Source organism: Ochlerotatus camptorhynchus, unplaced genomic scaffold, assembly GCF_037179485.1.
Source record: "Ochlerotatus camptorhynchus isolate MF236.1 unplaced genomic scaffold, CSIRO-AGI_Acam_v1.1 ptg000099l, whole genome shotgun sequence".
In the NCBI taxonomy this organism is placed as follows: Eukaryota; Metazoa; Arthropoda; class Insecta; order Diptera; family Culicidae; genus Ochlerotatus; species Ochlerotatus camptorhynchus.
In genome coordinates, this window is record NW_027040589.1 from 2,085,750 (window position 1) to 2,108,359 (window position 22,610).

General features: G+C 41.4%; 2 protein-coding genes across 3 annotated transcripts in view; both read left to right on the top strand.

Annotated features, from left to right (window-relative positions):
• The window catches only part of LOC135698958 (serine proteinase stubble), a 667,696-nt gene that overhangs the window by 240,649 nt on the left and 404,437 nt on the right, over positions 1-22,610 (top strand). The window lies entirely within an intron of this gene.
• On the top strand, positions 6,955-20,803 carry LOC135698971 (dual specificity mitogen-activated protein kinase kinase 4-like). Of its 2 annotated transcripts, none has more exons than XM_065219141.1 (5): positions 6,955-7,475; positions 7,551-8,272; positions 8,346-8,486; positions 18,726-18,811; positions 18,878-20,803. In XM_065219141.1, exons 1-5 carry the CDS (start codon positions 7,442-7,444, stop codon positions 19,068-19,070), a joined length of 1,176 nt encoding a protein of 391 aa, XP_065075213.1. In that variant the 5' UTR covers positions 6,955-7,441; the 3' UTR covers positions 19,071-20,803. The 2 variants fall into 2 exon arrangements, with proteins under 2 accessions (XP_065075213.1, XP_065075212.1); XM_065219140.1 differs by having other exon boundaries at positions 6,956-7,475; positions 7,548-8,272.

Below are 22,610 nucleotides of genomic sequence, written 5' to 3' on the forward strand. Positions count from 1 at the left end.
CCGAGATGAAATATTTTAAAACCCTCTTAGATTTAATTGTTAGGGTCAATACTAACTTCCTTTGAAGAAAAAACTGAAGTACATGAAATTTGCAAATAAATAATACCCTAATAACATTTGTATGGTTAGTTTGCTTAAGGACAAGTATACAACTGTTATATTCAGGATAACATCCAAAGCACTTGTGGAATAGTTCTATCATTTAGCTTATCGTTCGGGATTGGAACTTTTTTTATTAAGGTAGTGTGGGCGTGAAACCACCACAAGCTAATGTGGATTTTACATTAGTGCCGCAGGGAATAAAATGCTATGCGCGCTTATTTTGTATCCACATTCTGCAGTGGAAGCCTTGGTGGAGGTGATGCGCAATTATGTTACATGGTACAATATTGATGGCACAGACAAACAGACATAACTCTTGCAAGTTAATCCTTTAAACTTGCAAGTTGTTCATCGAACAAGCATGTAACGGTAATTTGAAAGTATTATAGTTGTTAGTACCGACACCTGTTGCGCGCATTGTAAATTCCCTTGCATTTGACGTTTAAACACTACCGCCATCTGTTCTGCGTACTGTCCACCATAGTGTTCTTAACAGATGGTGGTAATCGAGGTGGTAATTTTTTAGCGACGATGTTTTAAACGCTGGCGCTATCTTGATAGTGGTTTCTGTGTTGCAATTATTTGACAACCGTTATAATTTGTCTGTGGTTATAACATGTTCTAACTGCTCAGTCTGGACAGCGTTTAACGCTAGAAGGTCCCGAAATAACGTGCTCAACTTTTTGGCTCAGCTCTGGTACTATCTTTGGTCCCAAACTAATCGATTCACCCTTCGAAGCATAGTAAAATCCACTAACCCCTCATTTTATCTGTCAAACTTTCATAGCAAATCAAAATAAACATTGCGTAGTACTAGAATTTTGACTAGAATGGGGTACGTTAATCGCTTGCTTGGGACCAATAGGCTAATCAAGTAGTGAGCCAATTTAAAATCGTTGATTGTTGTTATAACTCTGTAATCTGAACAAGGCATTACAGAGAGAAATATTCAATGTGTTATGTCAAACAGAAAACAGACATAACTCCAGGGGGTAAGTCACTCTACCATCTGTGTCTGTGCTTATTGAGTTTCATGTGCGTTTTTGGGTGCCGGAAGGTGTTTCTACACACAAAAAATTATTGTTGCTAATATTAAAAGAAACGTTGGTAGATTTAAAAATTGGCGTTGGTTCTTTTTGGTAGAAAGCGGATAGCTTTCAAACCAACAGTCAGCCAACTGTCAAATCAAAAGTAGTCCACTTGCTGCTTTTAAAAGTTTAAACTTCAAAATGAATTGTACTACTGTCAAATGAAAAACATGACAGTGTTGAAAATAAAAGTGAATTATGTTTGTTTCGAAACAAGCTTTTGTCATGAAAGTTCAACATAATTGATTTGAAATGAGCTGATTTTAATTAAAAAACAAATACTATCGATTCAAATAAAAGCATTTTCTAAATAACAATATATTTTTCATTTTAAATTCTAATAACTATACCATCAAGAAGCATTTTTTTATTATATATATTTTTAACTATTTGCATAAATATTATACTTTTATAACAAATTTATTAATCTTATCTGTTGATTTAATAATATATCTGGATCTATAATGCTGGCTTCTTCCTTCAGTGTAAGCTATCAGTGATCTGCTGTAGCCTCGGCTGTAGCTTTAGAAAAGTTCGCGATATTTCGCGAAGATCAGGAGAAATTCGCGAGTCACAATGGGTTTTCGTTTTAGTATTCCATCACTGATCTGCTGGATCGTATCCACTGGAACATAGCGAAAAGATTTCCGTGCGGCTTCCACATTATGTTTAGCTAGAATTCCCGGGTTGTTCGCTTGCCAAAACAGCTCCTTTCTTTGATCCGGATACTGGGGACGCAACCGTGGATGCGACTTTCATCTCGTCTATAGGGATAATTTCACCTGGCGGAAAAACTTCGTTTAGTTATTTGGTACGAGATTTGCTAGTTATAAATACTAACCTTTCTAGCTATGATTTAATACTCGATTCGCCTGCGCGGGTTTGAATTCTCTCTGTCATGTAAATGGATTGCTTAACTTCGATGGTCAAATCCGTGCCAGAAGTAGCACTACGGTTGGGGATAAATCAAATTCCATAGCGGTGTAGTCATCCGAACTGCCTACCAACAGCGACTGATGTGGACTATGTTGATCGTGACCAGAGCTGGTAAATATCACAGCCGTCATGTGACAATGAGAAAACAGGCCCTCTCACTATCACGTGACGAGACTACCTATCATTGGTTTTCTTGTCATTTTCCAATGATCAAGCACTCATGAGAATAATTCTTATACGGTTGTGACATCAACATTTCTAACTGATTTAGATGAATTAAAGCAAGCAACCGTATGTAATCGATTGAGTGAATATATTATTAAGATTTCCTCGGAACTAGCAACATTAATAGCAATAAATGAGCTAGTAATTACGATGGACACAACACTGTCACGTTCTGTCATGACAAAAAATTCGATGAGGTTTTGAAGAAAATCTCCATCATCATTTTCTCATCCGATGATAGTGACAGAAGTATCTCTGTAAATATCGCGTGAGATCTTTCATTGATAATGACATTTGCCAGCCCTGATCGTGACCTTGGCCGGAGAAGAACTCCCTTCGACTTGACGACCGACTGGGTACATAATCATTTAGATAGGAGATCCGGATTAACGTTTGGTGAATGGAACTTACACACCCATTTTTTATTGCCGTAAACCAGCAAAATTTTGCTGGATTTTGCCGAGCTGGAAATCCAGCAATCCTTTCAGCAAAATATTATTACTGAACGACCAGCAAAACATCTTGCAGCTCATTTGACAGCTCATTGCTGCAAAACCAGCAATATTTCACTGGTTTGTTCAGCAAAACTGCATAATAAATATTTTACTGAATCACCAGCAATTTAATTTGTTTTTCTATAGATTGTGTCAAATTAAGAGTTAAATATAAGTAAAATCTAGGTATATGTATAGTTCGTTTATTAGGTGAATCCCATTTTTATCTTTATTGCTTGATAGAACAATATTCCATGTGTTTTTTTCACATCTCAAAGATTCAGAAGCACTTCTAGCAAGGATTTTATCTGAAATCAAAATAATAAACCTAGTTAAATTCACGTAGTGATAATGTTAATGGACTTACTTACTGGTTCGTAGTGAATTTCACAAGCATGAGTAATATAATACTGTTAAAAAAGCACTTCTTGATTCTAAAAAAAAATGCCGCGGGAATGTGAAACATAAAAATGATCCCATATTTGACAGATCATGCATATTACTGAGCTTCCAGCAAAAATGTTTAGATTGCTGGTTGATCAGTAAAAACTACTTTTGCTGGAAGCAGATCAGCAATCCATTTTGCTGGAACTTGATTCAGATTTTTGGTGTGTATGGAAGAGACATAATCATAACCTGAAATTGGGCAGCACAAGAATTTAATAAAATTAATTATTTTGGATACAAAAAACTCATTAATATGTTACTTACCTAAAGCTAAACAGGAACAATATCAATCTATATTGTATTGAAACATGGCCAAGATTATTATCGAATTTCTACTATAGCGACCAGATCGGCATGAAGACTGCAAATGAGCCAAATGAGCTAGCTCTGTTCAGTGCTGCCAGTAAGTCGCTGCGAAGAGGTATTTTTGACAGTTTAACAAGGTGTGAAGGTGTTAGAAACACGTTTAAATCAAAAGCATAATTTTGGTTTTGAATATTTTCATAGCCAAAATTACGAATTTTGGGAAACTTTTAATTTAATAATGCATTATTTTTATTAAAACAATATTTGTTTTTTGTGTGTAGATGTTTCATCCTATCCAGCTTTCCATGCTCGGTAATGGCGGCCTGTTTGTATGAATAAATGTATCCTTCACTGTGCTTTTTGACACTATCTGGATGTTCGAATTTCAACCCCTTCCCTTTCCCTCTCCCAGGAACAGAAGAAAATGGAACAACATACGCCCTCCAGTTAGTGTCAAAAAGCACAGTGAAGGATACGTTTATTCATACAAACAGGCCACCATTACCGAGCATGGAAAGCTGGATTGACCGAGCTGTCAAAACTACAACCGAAGAAATATATTTACTGGCAACCATATACTCAACCATAACATAACGCTGATAATGACAGATCCTCCTTTTTATTTGTTTGTGTGCAGATTTGTCCTTGAAACGGACATTGGCCCTCTCACTGCAGGAGGAAGAAGAGATAGGCACCCAGGTAGGCACCTAAAATAATATTGTTGCGTCAGGCCAGGGAACGGTCGGACACAAGATTCTCGGAGGAGCGAAAAAGTTGGTGTTCGAGAATCGACAGGTGGTTGAATTTAAGATGTCGATCGACATGAGTTTCAGTGCTAATGCAGATCCAGTAGTGTGAACCCAAGAACGTAATTTTGGTCGAAGCGATAAAGATGGATATTTTGAAGGAAAAGATAAAAGAAAAGTTCCACATCGGCCAGCGAATAGTAAAGGATGAAGCTAAAAAGAACTATGCTGGGCCACCAGATCGGAAGCGTAGACGCGTCATCCACGGGTTGTTGGTGATGAAGGATATCAAAATCTTGCTGATGAGCATCGATGAAATCTTCAACGAATATGGAATCAATCGTCATGTAATAAGGTAAACTTTATGCCATTTAATAATGACATTCAAGCGTGACTCTTATACTATATTTTTAATGCTTGTTTCAGATTCATTTTGAATGTGAAAATTGACAATTCGGGACCAACCGTGCGAACAGTTGAGAAGCTGTACAATCCGTTTTGATGAATGAGAATGGCTCGATCAATGTGGAATCGGCGAATATCAAGATCGAAAGTGACGATCCGATATCTGTACCACTGGGATTGGCTTCCGTTGCACCACCACCGCCAGGCATTTCAACGAAACATACAATTTATAGCGTTTCGTGGGTCTACCAAGATGAAGATTTAGCCGTACCTACCGACAAAACATTGTTGACTTTTCTAACTATTTTAAATTTAATATGGAGGCCTAATAAAGCTGGGAGCTCGGCTGGGAGTAACAGGGAGTAACTGGAAGATTTTTTTCATTAACAGTCTCATCACAACTAAATTATAAAACATTTTATTCTTTACTGGTATTAATCATTTTTACCCAACTTTAGGACCTCTCTCGTTTAACTTTCTCCGAAATTGTTCCAGATGGTCACCATCCTTGGCATCTTCACGTACACGAAACGAAAATCAATTATTTTATTCATGTGTTTCACTTATACATTTTTGCCAAACATCAGCCTTATACATTCCATAAGACAAACCATATAGGTCCTATAAGAATGCATAAAAGGTATGTGTGACCGCTTATACATTTCATTTGACACATGATCTTCATAAACTTTTTGCAAGGCGTCTGCTTATTAGTTGACTTATTCATTTTATGAATAATCAGCAATAGAAATTTGCCAAAAGGTAAAAGGATATTTCTATCCGTGTAGGTGTTCCGCTGCTTTCTCGTCCAGCTTGTTTCACTATGTCGATTTATTTTACATTTTTAGTGGAGATGAGAATTCGTTGCAAATTGATTAGGTTCTAGGAAACGAGTTCATCTGCACAATATTGCAAACAATCTAGAAAATAATATATTTCATTAGCAATAATCCTAACTTATGAGATCTACCACTTACCTGCTAGATTCTCAAAATATGTCCTGACAATGCTCCTATCTCTATACAGTTCAAACAAACAGCCGTACGTCCGTAAAGAGCAACTCAGAAAAAGCAAAGCCAAACGCGCTGAAGATGAAATGAAATTCTGATACCTGTCCACCGGTAGAAAATACGACATATTTGGAATGCCACCGCAACAGCAGCAACCACTGGTGGCGGAGAATAATTCACTGTTCTATTTGAAGGGATTGAGTCTTGGAAGAAAAAACAACTAAATTGGCGTTGACGACACCGTCGAAAAATTTTCTCTTCCAGCAAATTTAGACAGTTTCTTATGGGAATTTTCGGTGGAGTGAAAGGATAGTACAAAATCCACCATGTTTCACGCACAGTCTGACGTCTGACAAACGTAAAATGCAGATTCCAGCTTCACCTTATTGAGTCAGAGCCATGATTACTTCGGCAGTAATCATGCATGATTATAATCGAAATAATCTTCCCAGTATTAAATTTTATTCTTTTTCAATGCTGATATATATTCAAAAAAGATTAAAATGAAATCAATTTTTTTTTAAATAGAATCAAAAATGATTAAAATTTATTCAAAAAAAGATAATCTACAATCTAATCAACCATGATTAAAGTGGGATTAATATCAGACGCTTATTTTTTAGAAAGAGAGGAATAATTTTTAATCATTTGATAGGATTAAACCGAGATTAAACTGAGTTTAATGTCAAATTGATTAAATTTCAAGCAAAATGGGAATAGTTTAATTTATCAGTGCACCAATTTGTACAAGCTTCAAGCTCGCAGTATGTTAAGGTGATTCCCTGTAGCGTCCTTTTTCGTATTACACTTCGCAATTTCACATGTACAAATAATAAGGCTTCTGTGAATGCACGTAGCTGAAACTACTACTTGTCGTTTGCTGCGGAGAAGAAAGCAATGTCTGGAATTTTCAAATATAAAAACCTCGTAGATCTTGAGCTGTGTGCTCTTGAAATTGCGAGGTGTGATGGAAAAATGAACTTTACAAGAAAACACCTTAATTCGGAGCTCACTCAAAAAAAACTCGATCACCTGTAAAATTTAATCTTGTCCATATGGGCACTCCCCCGTGTTGCATTTCACGCACACGCATCCAAACGAACTGTCATCATTAACGATATGCTTGATGATGATGCGTTGACGCAAGATGACGAAAGAGACAGAACCAGTGCGAACACGAAGGGGGGAAGACAGCGATGCGAATAAAACCCCATCAATGAAGAGTGTTCAGTGTTCACGGTGCAGTTCTCTTCACTAACTGCGAAAACGGAGGAAAAAGTGCTACTCTTGGGGTTGTGTTTTCCGTTTTTCTTCCTACAGGACGTGTATTGCTGAGACAAATACTTAGCTGAAAATTTTGCATCGGAAAAACTAATTTTCAGTCGACAGTGCAACGCAATTATAGTGTCGGAAAATACAGCAGTGTAAAGAAAGGGGAACCATTTCGGTCGGTGGTCGTTTTCCGGAGAATCGCAATCGGAAAAGAGTGTCCTCCGAGCGAGAAAATTGGTGGCTCGGTGGTAGATTAGCGCTACTGCCAACGCGTATACCTTGTTCCTGTGACGTGCACCGTTGTGACCACTGTAGACCGGATTTACGGAAGTGCAGAGCCTTGGCACAAGAGTGACCGAATATTTTTGTGTGAATCCGATTTTTTTCTTTCATCTAATTGTCACGCAAACATGGCGGATCAAACAAATCAAAACTCCACACAGGGTAGGTGTTGAATGAAATAATATGCTTATCTTTTGTTGGAGATTATGGAATTTGCTATTTTTATCTCTACAGCAGAACCAATGCGAACAAAGTTCCTGTCACTGGATATGAATAATGCGAACTGCGATCGGAAGCGACCTTCGAAGAAGTTGAGCTTTCAACCGAGCCCGGTGGTTACCGCACGAACCCCTCCGTTGTCGGACCGAACGAGGGATCGGATCAAGATGCAAGCCACGGGGAAGTTGCAGATAGCTCCTAATGCAATTTACGACTTCACAGCCGACGACCTGACGGATGAAGGAGAAATCGGCCGGGGCGCATTCGGGGCTGTCAATCAAATGAAATTCAACCGAACGGGTACGGTGATGGCAGTCAAGAGGATTCGATCGACCGTCGACGAGAAGGAACAGAAACAGCTGCTGATGGATCTGGAAGTGGTGATGAAGTCGAACGATTGTAATACGATCGTCACGTTCTACGGGGCACTGTTCAAGGAGGGCGACTGTTGGATCTGCATGGAACTGATGGACACGTCGCTGGACAAGTTTTACAAATTTATCTGTGATTGTCAGCACTCTCGGATTCCGGAGCCGATTCTGGGCCAGATTACGCTGGCTACGGTGCGGGCGTTGAACTACCTGAAGGAGGAACTGAAGATTATCCACAGGGACGTGAAACCGAGCAATATCCTGCTGAAGCGGAACGGTGATATAAAGCTGTGTGATTTTGGCATTTCCGGCCAGCTGGTGGATTCGATCGCGCGGACTAAGGACGCTGGTTGTCGGCCGTATATGGCGGTAAGTGGTTGCGGGGTGCACTTAGCGATTGTTTGGATTCAATCGATTGGTTGATACATATATTTTTTTTCAGCCCGAGCGAATCGATCCACAGCGTGCCAAGGGTTACGATGTGCGGAGCGACGTTTGGTCGCTAGGTATTACACTGATGGAAGTAGCTACCGGGAAGTTTCCCTACCCGAAATGGGGATCCGTGTTCGAGCAGTTGTCGCAGGTATGTGTACGTACTGGGATTTGTTGGCCAAACACATCCATTTCTAGTCGGCCACATCAGCTGCTACTTGTTCAATATCTCATAGGTTTTTCGTTTCAAACTTGATTCGTTCATGACTTCTGAACATGATGATAAACGTTGCATTGTCATAAGTTTGTAAATCCGTTGCATTGTTTTTCAACAACAATCGATTTGATATTGATAACCTGAACCAATGCAGCTACGAGAGGCATTGGTATAACTACGTGGGAGGGGGGAGGGGGTAGCAGCCCCTTCAGAGTTCATGTAGCCCCCGCAAGAATTTTCACTACAATTACTTATTTTCTAATTGCCTAATTAAGAAGTTCGAAAAATAAATGAAGCCCCCCATAGGATTTTTCCTTAGTTACGCCAATGTCGAGAGGTCGTTAATCGCCTTTGCAATTCAATAATTCGCAGAACAGAGAGGTTATCAACTGTTTATAGTGTCAGGGAAAGTCCACTAGCTTTGGACACTTATTAGGTTTTCAATGGTAATCGAATGGCTGTTGTATTATATTGTTCTTGATGTTCTGCTATGCATCATAAGATTCACAAGATTATGAGAGTTTACAATGACGCTCGTGAGTCCGTTTTGTTTGCATATGTATTTTGTTTTGATTAATTTGAATTTACGGTTATTATTCAGGTGACAACATTTTGAAAACGTTGTCACAGTGTCTCTGTCATTTAATTAAACAAAAAATCAGTATCGCTGAAACATCCACCTAACGAAATCTGAAGAGCTCCTCTTCCATTTGAGGCCAGTTTTAAAATGTTCTAAATATGTTTCGGACGTAATTTACGCACACAAAAATAAAATGAAAACTATTGTCGACGGGTTTATAACACTAGACCAAACACAACTTAGCCCGATTATAATAATTTTAAGGGATTTTTCCTTCTTTGAGACATGACATCACAACATTTCTAAAATGTCTGATATTCTAATATTAGATGCTGATTTCCCATCAAACATTCTAATACTAGAATGCAGAAGTGATATTTCAAAGTTCTCGAAAGAACTGCTCACGTCTAAAAGAAGGAAGAATCTTCTCTAAAATATTAGCTCTACCATTTTTTGTCAAATTTTAGTTCTCTTTGCAGTATTTGAAAGGCAATGTATCTTACTTCATTGCTTTGTGGCTTATCATATTTTTCCATATATTTATACTAAAATTTCAAGTAAACTTACAACAGCGACAAGTCATACTGTGGGGTGACCCTAAACTTTTGATCGATGATTTGAATAACTATTTTATTCATTTAGAGCATAATCAAAAATTTCCAACCAAACTTTCACGATTTTGGTTTGGTTCTCGAAGAGATAATCTACGGCCCCCAAGCAGCACATAACCGTCACAAAAAGTTGCAGCCACTTGATTGCGACTAAAAATGAGTCACATAGGAGTTGTCAACCGATTTGTAACAAGTGTGCTACTAGGAGGATTACTTGATCTCAGAATTTGTTGATTTCTGAAGTTCATGATGTCCAAATCTTCAGATTTAATGCTCTTCAGGTTTGTTGTTTTTTTTTTAATAATGCGTTTATTTTTCCAGGCTCATTTGCTGTAGCTTTGCGGAGCCGATATTCATTGTTTAGATAACAAAATTACTTAAAACTAACGTTAGTAAAGCGGGGGCTGATTAATCGCGGCTATCTCGAGGTAAAAATGAAATAATGGTCAGAAGGTAGTGAGGCAATTCGCTCTACTGCGTAAAATATGGCTCCGAGCTCCGCAACGTATACGGAGCGTGGTTTTTGAAGTTTATAGGAGGCGCTATGAAATTGATTAAATACACCAAATCCAGTGCAAGCATTTATGGTTGACCCATCTGTGAAAAAACTTTTACATGGTGGTACTTGATTGCAAAAATTGAGGGAACAACCATCAACCGATAGTGATCTGGTATTCCATGGATTTCTTGCATCATGGTCAGATCAAAATTTACAGAGGAACTATAGAAGGCTTGAAAGCAATCACATTTAGGTACCTGGCTATGTAAATTGTAACATGATACCTGCTGATTTTTAGTACCTATTGATTAGTATATAACTCGTAGATAAAAGATGGATTCTTCAGTGGTGTTGAGTACTTGGCACTGATGAAGTCTGCCTGTAGTAGACGAAATACGCAATTATAACGGAATTAAAAGGATATAAACCAACACACTCAAAGCTCTTCGTGAATCTTGTATGAGGATTTCGGTCGAGCAGCTTCTCAAAGTGTTCAATTACCAAAGGATTCATTACTTCACAACGGATGAGAAACCGGAAGGACAGTTCAGCGAAACGATCTGTCAGTGGAAGAACACCCGCGTAACGGTAACGGCATTGAATCCGTTGAAGCTTGAGGATGTGTGTTTTTTCTACGGATTGGAGGCAAAAGCTGCCGTACTCTAAAACCGAAAGGATGGTTGTTCGGTACAACCTGATCAGATCTTCCCGGTGGGCTCCCCCACCAAGTTCCGGTAGTTGTACGAAGAAAATTAATCCTTTGCTGGCATTTTTGTTTCAGATACGCAATATGTTTTCCCCATGTACATTTGGAAACGAACCAGACACCTAAATACTTAAAAGAAATACTTTGAGTGCTTGTTTTACCCATTAGCTGAAGCTGTAACTGTGCAGGATGATGCTTCCTAGAAAAAACAACCAACTCAGTTTTCTCCGGAGATAATTCGATACCCAGCTTCATAGCCCAAGTAGACAAATTGTCTAAGGTATCTTGCAATGGTCCTTGCAGGTCCGGTGCACTTGGTTAAGTGACGGAAACAACGCCATCATCTGCAAGCTGCCTTAGCGAGCAATTTTCATCAAGACAACCATCAATGTCTTTTACATAAAAATTATAAAAAAGGGTGCTTAAACATGAGCCCTGGGGGAGACCCATGTAACTAATTCGTGAAGTTGTCGAGTTTCCATGAGAGAAGGTCATATATTTCTCAGACAACAAGTTGCTCAAATAGTTGTTCATAATTGGTGAAAGCCCACTATCATGGAGTTTATCCGAAAGGACATCGATACAAACAGAATCAAAAGCTCCCTTAATGTCCAAGAAAACTAAACCCATGTGCTGTTTTTACGCATAGGCCAGTTGAATTTCAGTTGAAAGCAACGCAAGACAGTCGCTCGTTCCTTTGCCTCTCCGAAATCCAAATTGCGTATCTGAAGTCATTCGACTCGAAACATTTGTCTAGACGAAAATGAATCATTTTCTCCAACAATTTCCTTATACAGGATAGCACCGATGGGACGGTACGAGTTATAATCCGACGCGGGTTTACCGGGTTTTCGAATGGCGATAACTCTTACTTGCCTCCAATCATCCGGAACAATGTTGTGCTCCAGAAATTGATTGAATAAGTTCAACAAGCGTCTCTTCGCGACGTCTGGGAGATTTTTGAGCAAGTTGAACTTGATTCTATCCATTCCTGGAGCTGAGTTGTTACATCAGAGGAGCGCAAGTGAGAATTCCACCATTGAAAACGGGGAATCTATTTCGTTATTACCCGACGGACGATCACGAACGTTGGTTTGAACCGACACCGAATCCGGACAAAGTTTCCGCGCGAAGCTGAATATCCAACTGTCCGAGTACTCCTTGTCTTCGTTGACCGGTGATGACGCGTTACGCATTCTCCTGACATTCCAGAGTGTTCTCATGGAAGTCTCTCGCAACAAACCATCGACGAACCGATCAAGCCCTTAAAAGTTTTCACGTAGTCGGTGTACCGCTGGAAATCCCCGACCTTACCTTGTTTGCGGAAGCGTTTAAACGCGGCGGACTTCTCGCTGTTCGTGTCGGTGCAATCTTTATCCCACCACGGAGTGAGAGGTCGTTTGCGAACGGAAACACCCGGAACGCGTTTCGTCTGTGCTTGAAGAGCGCAGTCAACGATAAGTCACGATAAAAAGGAGTACTCATCCAGCGTTGGGAGTATCTCAACCGAATCAGTACCACCGAGAACCGCGGACGCAAAATTTTGCCAGTCGATGTTTTTCGTGAGGTTGTACGCGATGTCAACCGAGCGAGTGGACGATGAACCATTGGTAATAGAAATTTTGATTGGCAAGTGGTCACTACCATACTTACTTACCAATCAGGCTAAGGCCTTGTTGTCCTCTGCTGTCCGAAGAAGTCGTCTCCACTCTACTCGATCCATGGCCACAGTTCGCCAGCCTCGTAGTCTGCGAAGGGTCCGCAGGTCACCTTCTACTTGGTCGATCCACCTTGCCCGCTGCGCGCCTCTTCTTCTTGTTCCTGTTGGGTCGCTTTCTAGAACCATTTTCACTGGGTCGTCGTGCGGCATTCTTACGACGTGCCCAGCCCACCGTAGTCGCCCAATTTTTGCAATGTGGACGATGGATGGTTCTCCCAGCAGCTGGTGCAATTCGTGGTTCATTCGCCTCCTCCACGTTCCGTCATCCATCTGCACTCCACCGTAGATGGTACGCAACACCTTCCGTTCGAAAACACCAAGGGCGCGTAGTCCAGGTCTCGTGGCCGTAAAGGACCACCGGTCTAATCAGCGTCTTGTAGACAGTCAACTTCGTGCGGCGGCGGATTTTATTCGACCGGAGCGTCCTCCGGAGTCCAAAGTAGGCACGATTCCCTGCCATAATGCGTCTTTGAATTTCTCTGCTGGTATCATTTTCGGCGGTCACCAGTGAGCCCAAATACACAAACTCATCGACCACCTCGATTTCGTCACCGTCAATCTGAACTCGGGGTGGGAGGCTAACATTGTCTTCCCTAGAACCTCTTGCTTTCATGTATTTTGTCTTTGATGCGTTGATGGCAAGTCCAATCCGTCTAGCTTCAGCCTTCAGTCTGATGTACGTTTCCGCCATCATCCCAAAGTTCCGTGCCATAATGTCAATGTCATCGGCGAAACCAAGGAGCTGGATGGACTTCCTGAATATCGTGCCACTCGTGTCTATCCCAGCTCTTCTGATCACACCTTCTAACGCGATGTTGAACAGCAGACACGAAAGTCCATCACCCTGCCGTAACCCCCTTCGAGATTCAAAGGGACTCGAGAGTGTCCCCGATACTCGAACAACGCACATCACTCGATCCATCGTCGCCTTGACCAATCGCGTCAGTTTATCCGGAAATCCGTACTCGTGCATAATCTGCCATAGCTGATCTCGATCGATTGTGTCGTATGCGGATTTGAAATCGATGAACAAATGATGTGTGGGCACGTTGTATTCGCGGCATTTCTGCAGAACCTGCCGAATCGCGAAAATTTGGTCGTGGTAGCGCGGGCACCCATGAATCCCGCCTGGTATTGCCCCACGAACTCTCTTGCATATGGTGACAAACGGCGGCATAGAATTTGGGAGAGTACCTTGTAGGCGGCGCTCAGCAGTGTGATCGCGCGGTAGTTGCAGCAATCCAACTTGTCGCCCTTTTTGTAGATTGGGCATACGACACCTTCCATCTACTCCTCCGGTAATATCTCCTCCTCCCAAATCTTGGCAATTACCCAGTGCAGCGCTCTAGCCAGTGCTTCACCACCGTATTTCAATAGCTCACTTGGTAGTTGGTCTACACCAGTTGCTTTGTTGTTCTTCAGCCGACCGATCTCCTCCTCAAGATCAGGGGCCGGTAGCCTGTCGTCTTCTGCGCGTGCTCCAAGGTCAGTTGCCGTGCCACCTTCGTTTTCGGCTGCTTTACCGTTGAGGTCACTACCGTAGGGATCTTGAATTACTTTCCACGAGCAATCCAACGATAGTGAACTCGAACTGAGGGAGAGGTCTAATCTACTTTCTCTTGCTGGAGGTTTGGTCACTCGTGTTACTTACCCAGTGTTTAGAATTGTCATATTGAAGTTATCGCAAAGGTCGTGTATCAGGGTTGAGCGGTTGTCATCGTACGTTCCCCCCAGCCTGTACCGTGGGAGTTAAAATCTCCTAAGATCAACCGAGGCTCAGGTAAAGCTGAGCAGATATCTGAGAGATCTTGGCGAGAAGTCGCAGTTGTCGGAGGAAGATATACTGAGGCAATACTGAGGCGTTTACCTCGAATATTTACCTGACATGCGACAACTTCAATGCCTGTCACGGAAGGCAGATCGATTCTATGAAAGGAATGGAGCTTATTAATCCAGAGAAGCACCCCTCCATACGAATCTGCTCGATCAAGGCGAATAATGTTAAAATCGTGGAAAGGGAGATCGGTGTCTGAAGAAAGCCATGTTTCACAAAGAGCAAATGCATCACAAAGTGAGTTGTGAACTAAAAATTTGAATGTGTCAAGTTTCGGTATAAGACTTCTACAGTTCCACTGAAGAACAGAGATCATATCCCCGACTTCATTCGGAAAATTATCCATCAAAGGATATGATCGATGCAAGGAAGGACCACATAGAAGCTAGTTGCTTAGGAAGAGTTTTCACAAATGGAAGCACTAAATTAATAATGTTCCTAGTTGAGTCAGAGACGTTGAATATATTGAAGATGCTCTCCACAATTCCAGAAAACGTGAACATGGCATCATGTTCTTGCTGATTATTCAGCTGTTTTTCTGGCTGAAAAACTGGGATATCTGGTGTTTTAGATGATCCCGGAAGTGGCGGAATGTCCTTGTTAAAATTACAAAATTTAAATCCCGGTGGTGGGGGTTTCGGTACAATAACATCCGTTTGAACGATGTGAGACACAGTAGATTGGTGGTTGTAGAGCCGCCGACAGTGAACCCATGTTGATCAGCACTCAAATACTGCTTGTGAAGCGGTGCATTTAACAACGTGAAGAGCTGCAGTGTAGCAATATAATAGGTCTAAGTTAGCCATGAGTTATTTGAATAAAATTCGTTCTTCTTTTGTCGTCGCTCTATTTTACTTTCCTCTCAAGAGGTTATGGGCCCAGGTTAGTTTAACAGAGTGATTTTTTTGCCGCCGTGCGTAAGTTAGTCGCATTCGGAAGTGTTCCGTCGTTTTTTCATAGCCGGAGATGGCCACAATCGAGAAATTGGGTGTCCCACGGATAAACGGAAGCAACTACAGCAGCTGGAAATTTAAAGTTGAGCTGTTGCTGGTTCGAGAGGATCTCTGGGAGTACGTGACTGGCACGTGTCCAGTACAAACGGAAGCGAACGCAGCAGTGGTAGCGGTGTGGCGAAAATGTGACCAGAAAGCAAGGGCATACAATCGGTCTTCTGGTAGACGACAGCAAACAGAATCTGATCCAGGACACAACTACGTCAAAAGAAGCGTAATAGAACTTGGAAAGGAACTACGAGCGTACGACGCTCACGTCGAAGGTATCCATCCTCAAGAAACTTTGCGACATGCGGTACACCCATGGGGAGGAAATCGACAAGCACATCACCGAGATGCAAGATCTATTCGAACGGCTGTCGATAGCAGGCCAGGTGCTGGATGATAATTTGCAAGTTGCGATGGGCCGGATTCTTTCAATCCGCTTACAACGGCACTGGAAAGCCGTTCTGATGCTGACCTAACGTTCGACCTAGTCAAGACGAAGGTGGTGGACGAGGTAGTGAAGCGTAATGGATCATATCATTCGAGCAGTTTAAAATGACGTTTCCTACCACTCGAACTTTAACGTGGAACAATATTTTGATATTTTTTCTTCTCGAAGCTCGAGAAAATAGGGTCTTATTTGTAATATGCTTGAAAAATCTGGAATTTATTGTTTCATTTCCGGAAAATCGCTGGTAGAAGGTCGTCTCAAAACTGCTCGACAATATGATTAATTGTGCCGGTGGTGCACATTCGGTACTGAAGCCAGGTACGAAGAGGCAAATCGTTTGCCACCATTGCCATAAAGTTGGCCACAAGCTGAAGGATTGTCGTTTGCTGGCCCAGAGCAAGGATGCAGAACCACCAAAGAAACATGACTCGAAGCAAGCCAGCAGACCTACGAAGACGAAGGCAGTTCGAAGTGGTTCCTATGCTTTCATGGCAACCATAGGCAGTGACGTCAACTTGTGGGTGGTTGATTCTGGTGCAACGTCCCACATGGCAGCCAACAAAGAGTTTTTCGAGTCACTGGACGAGTCCGTCTCCGAAGACATCGTGCTGGCGAACGGAATGAAGACCAAATCGGCTGGAAAAGGAATGTGTCGTATTCAGTGATGCGCTGTTTGTCCCTGATCTTGAATCGAATCTGCTCTCTGTACGATCTGCAACGAAGCCACTGTCATTTTTGACGATGCAGTGTGTCGGATTTCCAAGGGCAGCAAGGTTATAACTCTTGGTTCGGTATCTGGCGGTTTGTACAACCTTCGGATCACCCACGGAGCGCATATGGCCAACGGCAATAGTCACTCGGAGCATTGTCAGCACGCGTAGCACCGGAAGTTCGGCCACAGAGACCCAGAAGCAGTCGCCGAGTTGGAATCGAAGAATCTGGCTACCGGGATCAAAATGGTGAGCTGTGGTGTTAAAGCTGTGTGCGAGTGTTGTTTGGAGGGCAAGTTTGCCCGGCTCCCTTTCCCCAAGCAATCCAAGAAGCAAGCACTCGACCTCGTGCACACGGATCTATGTCGGTACTTAATGGCGATTACCACTGATGACTTCACGCGGTACTCGCTGGTGTATTTTTTGAAGAAAAAGTCGCAAGCAGTTGATTACATCAAGCAATATGTGCAGGAGATGAAGACAACGTTCGGTAGGTCACCGAAAGTAATTCGATCGGACCAAGGTGGTGAGTTCAAGAACCAGCAACTAGAGAATTTTTGTCGTCAAGAGGGCATTCGGCAGCAGTTTAGTACCAGCCACACGCCCCAGCGGAACGGAGTAGCTGAAAAGAAAAAAATCGTTCGTTAGTTGCGATGGGAAGGTATATGCTGCTTGATGCCAGAATGCCAAAGCAAGACTGGACCGAAGCAGCAAACACAGCGTGTTACCTCCAGAACCGTTTGCCGTCAAGTGCCGTGCCGGAAACGCCATACGAACTGTGGACTGGAGAGAAACCAGACGTCACCCATCTTCGATTGTTCGGATCACAAGCCTACGTGTGGGTCCCAAAAGAGAAGCGTAGGAAATTGGACCCAAAGTCGACGAAAATGCCAGGTTCAACAGTAGATTGCTGAAAGGTCATGGATCCTGGGTATCCAAACGTGAAGCAAAAGAAGGAGGAGTGTATGCCATCCGGCGAGCGTTACCAGAGTCTGGTCGGTGCTTTGCTGTACGTTTCGGTGTCCACCAGACCCGATATTTCGATTGCTGTGTCAGCGAATTCGACGTCTTTTGGAAGCTTCGGCTGAATGTAATTGGTGTTCCGGGTGTGTGACGAAGTTTCTTCAAATGACTTCATCTACAATATTTCCATAGATGTTCATCAATTTTAACAAGACATAAAAAAGTATTTTTTTTATCTGAGTGTATACCCCCCTTAAGCAAAAAATTTCACTACTCAAATAGAGGGCTCATAAAATGAATAAATATTTTAGAAGACATCAAAATATTACACTTAATAGTTTCGTCGCAAATGGCCATGTCCCATTGTGATTGTCATTGCAAATTTTTACGCGATATTGACAGAATTATTTTCGAAATTGTCACTGGAAGAATTGACTATTACATAAACCTTCGCAGGGTGGACAAGTCCAACAAACCATCCGGAAATCACCAAAGAAGGGAGTATGACCCTTTAATGGATTTTTGAAAAATTGAAAATCAAGCTGAACATTGCATTAGGTCCTAAGTAACATTGATCGATTCTCTTCGTCGACTTTCTCTTTCGTTAATAACTTGAGCACATAACCGTGTCTTGTTGTGTTTGTCCTTTTAGATGCTAGTTAAAAGCTTCTTTTATCGATTTGTGTGCTGCAAATACCTGTGCATATCTTTACATGGCCGTGGGTATACAAAAAGAAAGTCGACGAAGATAATCTGTCAATGTTACTTAGGACCTAATGCAATGTTCAGCTTGAAATAATCCCTTCTTTATTGAATATTCAAAATGGTCATTCATATTAGGTCGTTTATGGCGACCGGAAGCGTTTGAAAACAGCTTCCCCGTTTGGCGTGGACCTCGACTATTATGCATTTTAGTCTACGTAGATCCAAGGTTTCTTTTACAATACAAAACTAAGCGGAGGAGCACCAAACATAAAATTTTGTACGGTGGTTTGAAACACAAATGCTTTTGGTGTCATAACTTACCCGCCTGGAGGTTCTCTCCGAGCAGGGTTCCGATATCTCAACCTAACTGAACAAGGCCTTTTCCTACACTTGCAGGTCGTCGAAGGCGATCCACCTCGGGTGTCGCAGTCCTACAACAACATGGAATTTTCGTTGGACTTTGTAAATTTTGTAAATACCTGGTAAGTGTGAACACTACTACTGTAGTAGCATAAATGCATGATCCAACCTTCTGCTCTTTTGATCAGCCTAATCAAAGACGAAAAGGACCGACCGAAGTATGGCAAACTGCTCCAGCACCCGTTCATACAGCGCGCCGAGAAGAGCCATACCGATGTGTCCGTCTACGTTAGCGCGGTGCTTGAATCGATGGCCAACAATGGCATCACCCAGTTCACCACGAACCTGCCGGCGGAACGTTGGAACGATAGTTTCAACTAGGAGGGGATGAACTACTACCCACTGATAGGTGGGTAATTTGAAGACGTTATGGATGTATGAGTGTGGGTGTGAGTGAGTTGCGGGTTGTTTGCGAAAAACCAGCGTGACTGTTATCAATTGTTTGTGATCCTAAGCTTTCCGTATGGGTGTTTTTTTTTTATGTTCTTCTGGGGTTGTGTTCTCAGTTTTGTAACGACTTTACAAATGGAACCGGTTGTTGATGATGAGGGGGGTGTGACGAAGACAATAAATTGTCTCCCAATGTTTTTTCGTTTCCTTTTTCGTTTCGGTTCAAATTATACCGGAAATGCTTACACCATTTAGGATGTCGCTTTGAAGTGGGTGAATGTTACAAATTAGGTGTGATTGTGTTATCCTAATCGTGATTGATCCGTAGAGATTTAATAATTTTTAAATGAAGTAATATATAATAACTAATTAATGATTGATGGATGGAGCGAGATTGATAGGAAGGCAAACCAGATGAGAGTTAGCACACACGCGTTAGACGTGGACAAGGGATGGACATAACTAGTTGTTGTTAGTTGTTGAATAAATCAATTGATTTTGAATACTAAGAAATAGTCGCTTTTTAGAAACGAAACGTTTGTGAGTATAAAAGAAAACTGAAACTGCTGTAAAAGTTTATGAAATCAGTGAAAAAAAAAACTTTCTACTTAGCGTAAGCAAGTCCTAAAATATTGATTTAAGAAAACTTTCCACCCCCAGTCAAGTCCAATAAACCGTAGCATTCTGCAATAGGTTGGAAATGCATTTGATCGAATTCGCCATAGTTTTCCAAGAACAGAACAAAAATCAAACGTAACCTAGTGCTGTTTCGTTTATTCTCGAAACATTCGAGCTCGCTTAACGAACTGGAAAACAAAGTTACTCACCAGATCACTGCAACTCGCTTGAACATAAATCCTCTTGCCTTAATAAATACTACTTCAGCTGCTTACACTTTTGTATAAACTTCAGTTCAAATTAGGCATAGGTATGGTAAATTCAGTTAATTCCGATGCTTCAAAACATAAGTTTTTATAACTTTCCTTTCAGCTAGAAAAGAAATCCTCGTAACCCCGTTAGGCACTGTATTTCTATTCCTCTGTAGGTAAAATTGTGAAATTTAATGCTTGTGGCTACAGGGAACAGTGCTCCCTTTTTCAATGAGCTTATCACCAATACACACACTGATATAAACAAACACAAACACTCCCAAAAACACGTAAGAAAATACACACACACACACACACTATTAGAATTGAAAATGATTCATAACAAATGAATAAGTAACTAATTAATTGAGAGAGGAAAGGAGTTTTAAACTTGAGAAAGGGATTGTCAGAGATGGTATAATAATTATAAAACTAATGCAAAGCGAAGAGATAGGTCGTTTATGAAAAGCCATAGGTATACAACACATACGGATAAACACATAGACATAGCGGACACGATAGGAGATGATTAAACCACACAACAATTTACGGTAGAAGAAAGAGTTTTTTTTCTGTTGATAGGAGATACAAAAATAAATACACAAACACACACACACACACACACTAGGTCAAAATAGTTCTGTCGGTGGTTCGTATGGGAATTTCGTAAAAAGATGAAAAGTCAAAATAGGTACGGAAACTTCAGACTAGGTATCCCTTGTAAGAGAAGAGGGGTAAGCCGCATGAAAAAAAGGATACACGAATAAGAATAAACCACAATGCAATATTAGAGAATTTCTGAAAAAAAAAGTTTACTGGAAAAAAACCGGTACGTTGAGAATATCACATCCTTGTGGGTACGAACTACCCTCTCAGATTCCTTTCTGAGTGACCGTTTGAAGTTGATTTTGTTAGTGAACTAAGTGCGTTGAAGAATCCTGATACCTTGATTAGCAGGGCTGGTAGCAGGTCACTATTTTAAAGACAGTCACTAAAAAGTAATTATTTCTTAAAATTGAGAGTTACTATTTTGCATTTAAAAACTCACATCAAATCTCAGCTTGATTTGGTAACAAATGGATGAAAGAGTCATTAAAATTCAGCATGTTAATTCTGACAAGAAAAGTTACGAATAGACGGGAACGTTAACTGTTCAATGGACCCATTTTATCAATCAGTTTTGGCGTCACATTCTACCAGAGATTTCACGAGTTCGCATTTGGCTTTCAACGTTAGCAGTTCAGCTCGTGCCATGCCGAGCTTATCAGCCTTAGCCACGGTTACACGAATTAATGGTACAGCATCCACGGCTGCGGCTGCTTCCAATCCTGCAGCTATTGATGCTGCTGTTTCTTCTGTACGTCCGTCTCCTCCAAAATTCGTTACAAGAATGCCGTCCACGAATAAAAGTAGTAAAATTATGTTTTTTTCTGTTGATGATGGTACATTGATTTAACATTTTAATTGATTAACCTACCTGGCTCTTCATCTTTGTTTAATTTGATATTCTAATTTAATATTTGCGTTTTTCAACTAATATACAGAATACCCCTTTGGGCGTGTGTTTTGTTTGAACTGAAAAAAATGATAACCTACCTAACTACGAGTATAACTTAGCCTAACGTGCTAGATCACGTATGATCTGATGATTTGATCTCAGACAGGTGTCTCTGAACCTTTCCAGGATGAATACTCTCCGTTCTTCTAATGTCTGAATTCTAGGCAGGAGGTGGATCTCAGAATTTCTAGTTCGCGGGGGACTGTTTAGGATCATCCTAAGGATCTTGTTCTGGATCCTTTGGAGTTTAAGGTGATGGCATTTTGCGCAACTCTCCCAGATTGGCATCCCGTATTCTAATTACGGGAAGGATGATTTGTTTGTGGACAGCAAGCTTATTTTTCAGGGACAGGGTAGACCTCCTGTTGATGAGTGGATACAACGATCTTATCAAGATGTTGCACTTGATTTTGGTTTTGTCAACGTGCTCCCTGAAAATCAGCTTGCTGTCTAGTGTTAAGCCGAGGTAGACTACCTCTTTTGACCATTCCACCACTGAGCCGTTCAGGCAGATCTTATTATTCACCGACGGAACAAGTCTGGGAGATTTAGAGTGTGGAAATATGATGACCTGGGTCTTTGCCGCGTTGATACGGATCTTCCAGCTGTTGAAATATCCAGACAGGACGTCCAGGCCTCTCTGAAGATTGGCAGTCAGAGCTCCGATGACCCTACCCTTGTAGACGATGGATGTGTCATCTGCGAACAGAGACAGCGATCCACCATCAGGGAGAGCCGACATATCTGAGGTGAACAGGTTGAATAGAATGGGGCCAATAATGCTTCCTTGTGGAACCCCGACACCAATGTTAAAAGCATCCGATGTGATGCCATTCAGAAAGACTCAGAACGTCCTGTTCGATAGATAGTTGCTAATTATCTTCATGCCAGATATTGTCGAACGCTTTTCAACGTCCAACAACGCCATGGTAGATGTTTTCGAAACAGACTTGTTCCGCCTGAGAATGTTTGTTACTCGAGTCAGCTGGTGGACGGTCGAACGACCTTTCCGAAAACCAAACTGTTCCTCGAGTAACAAGTTGT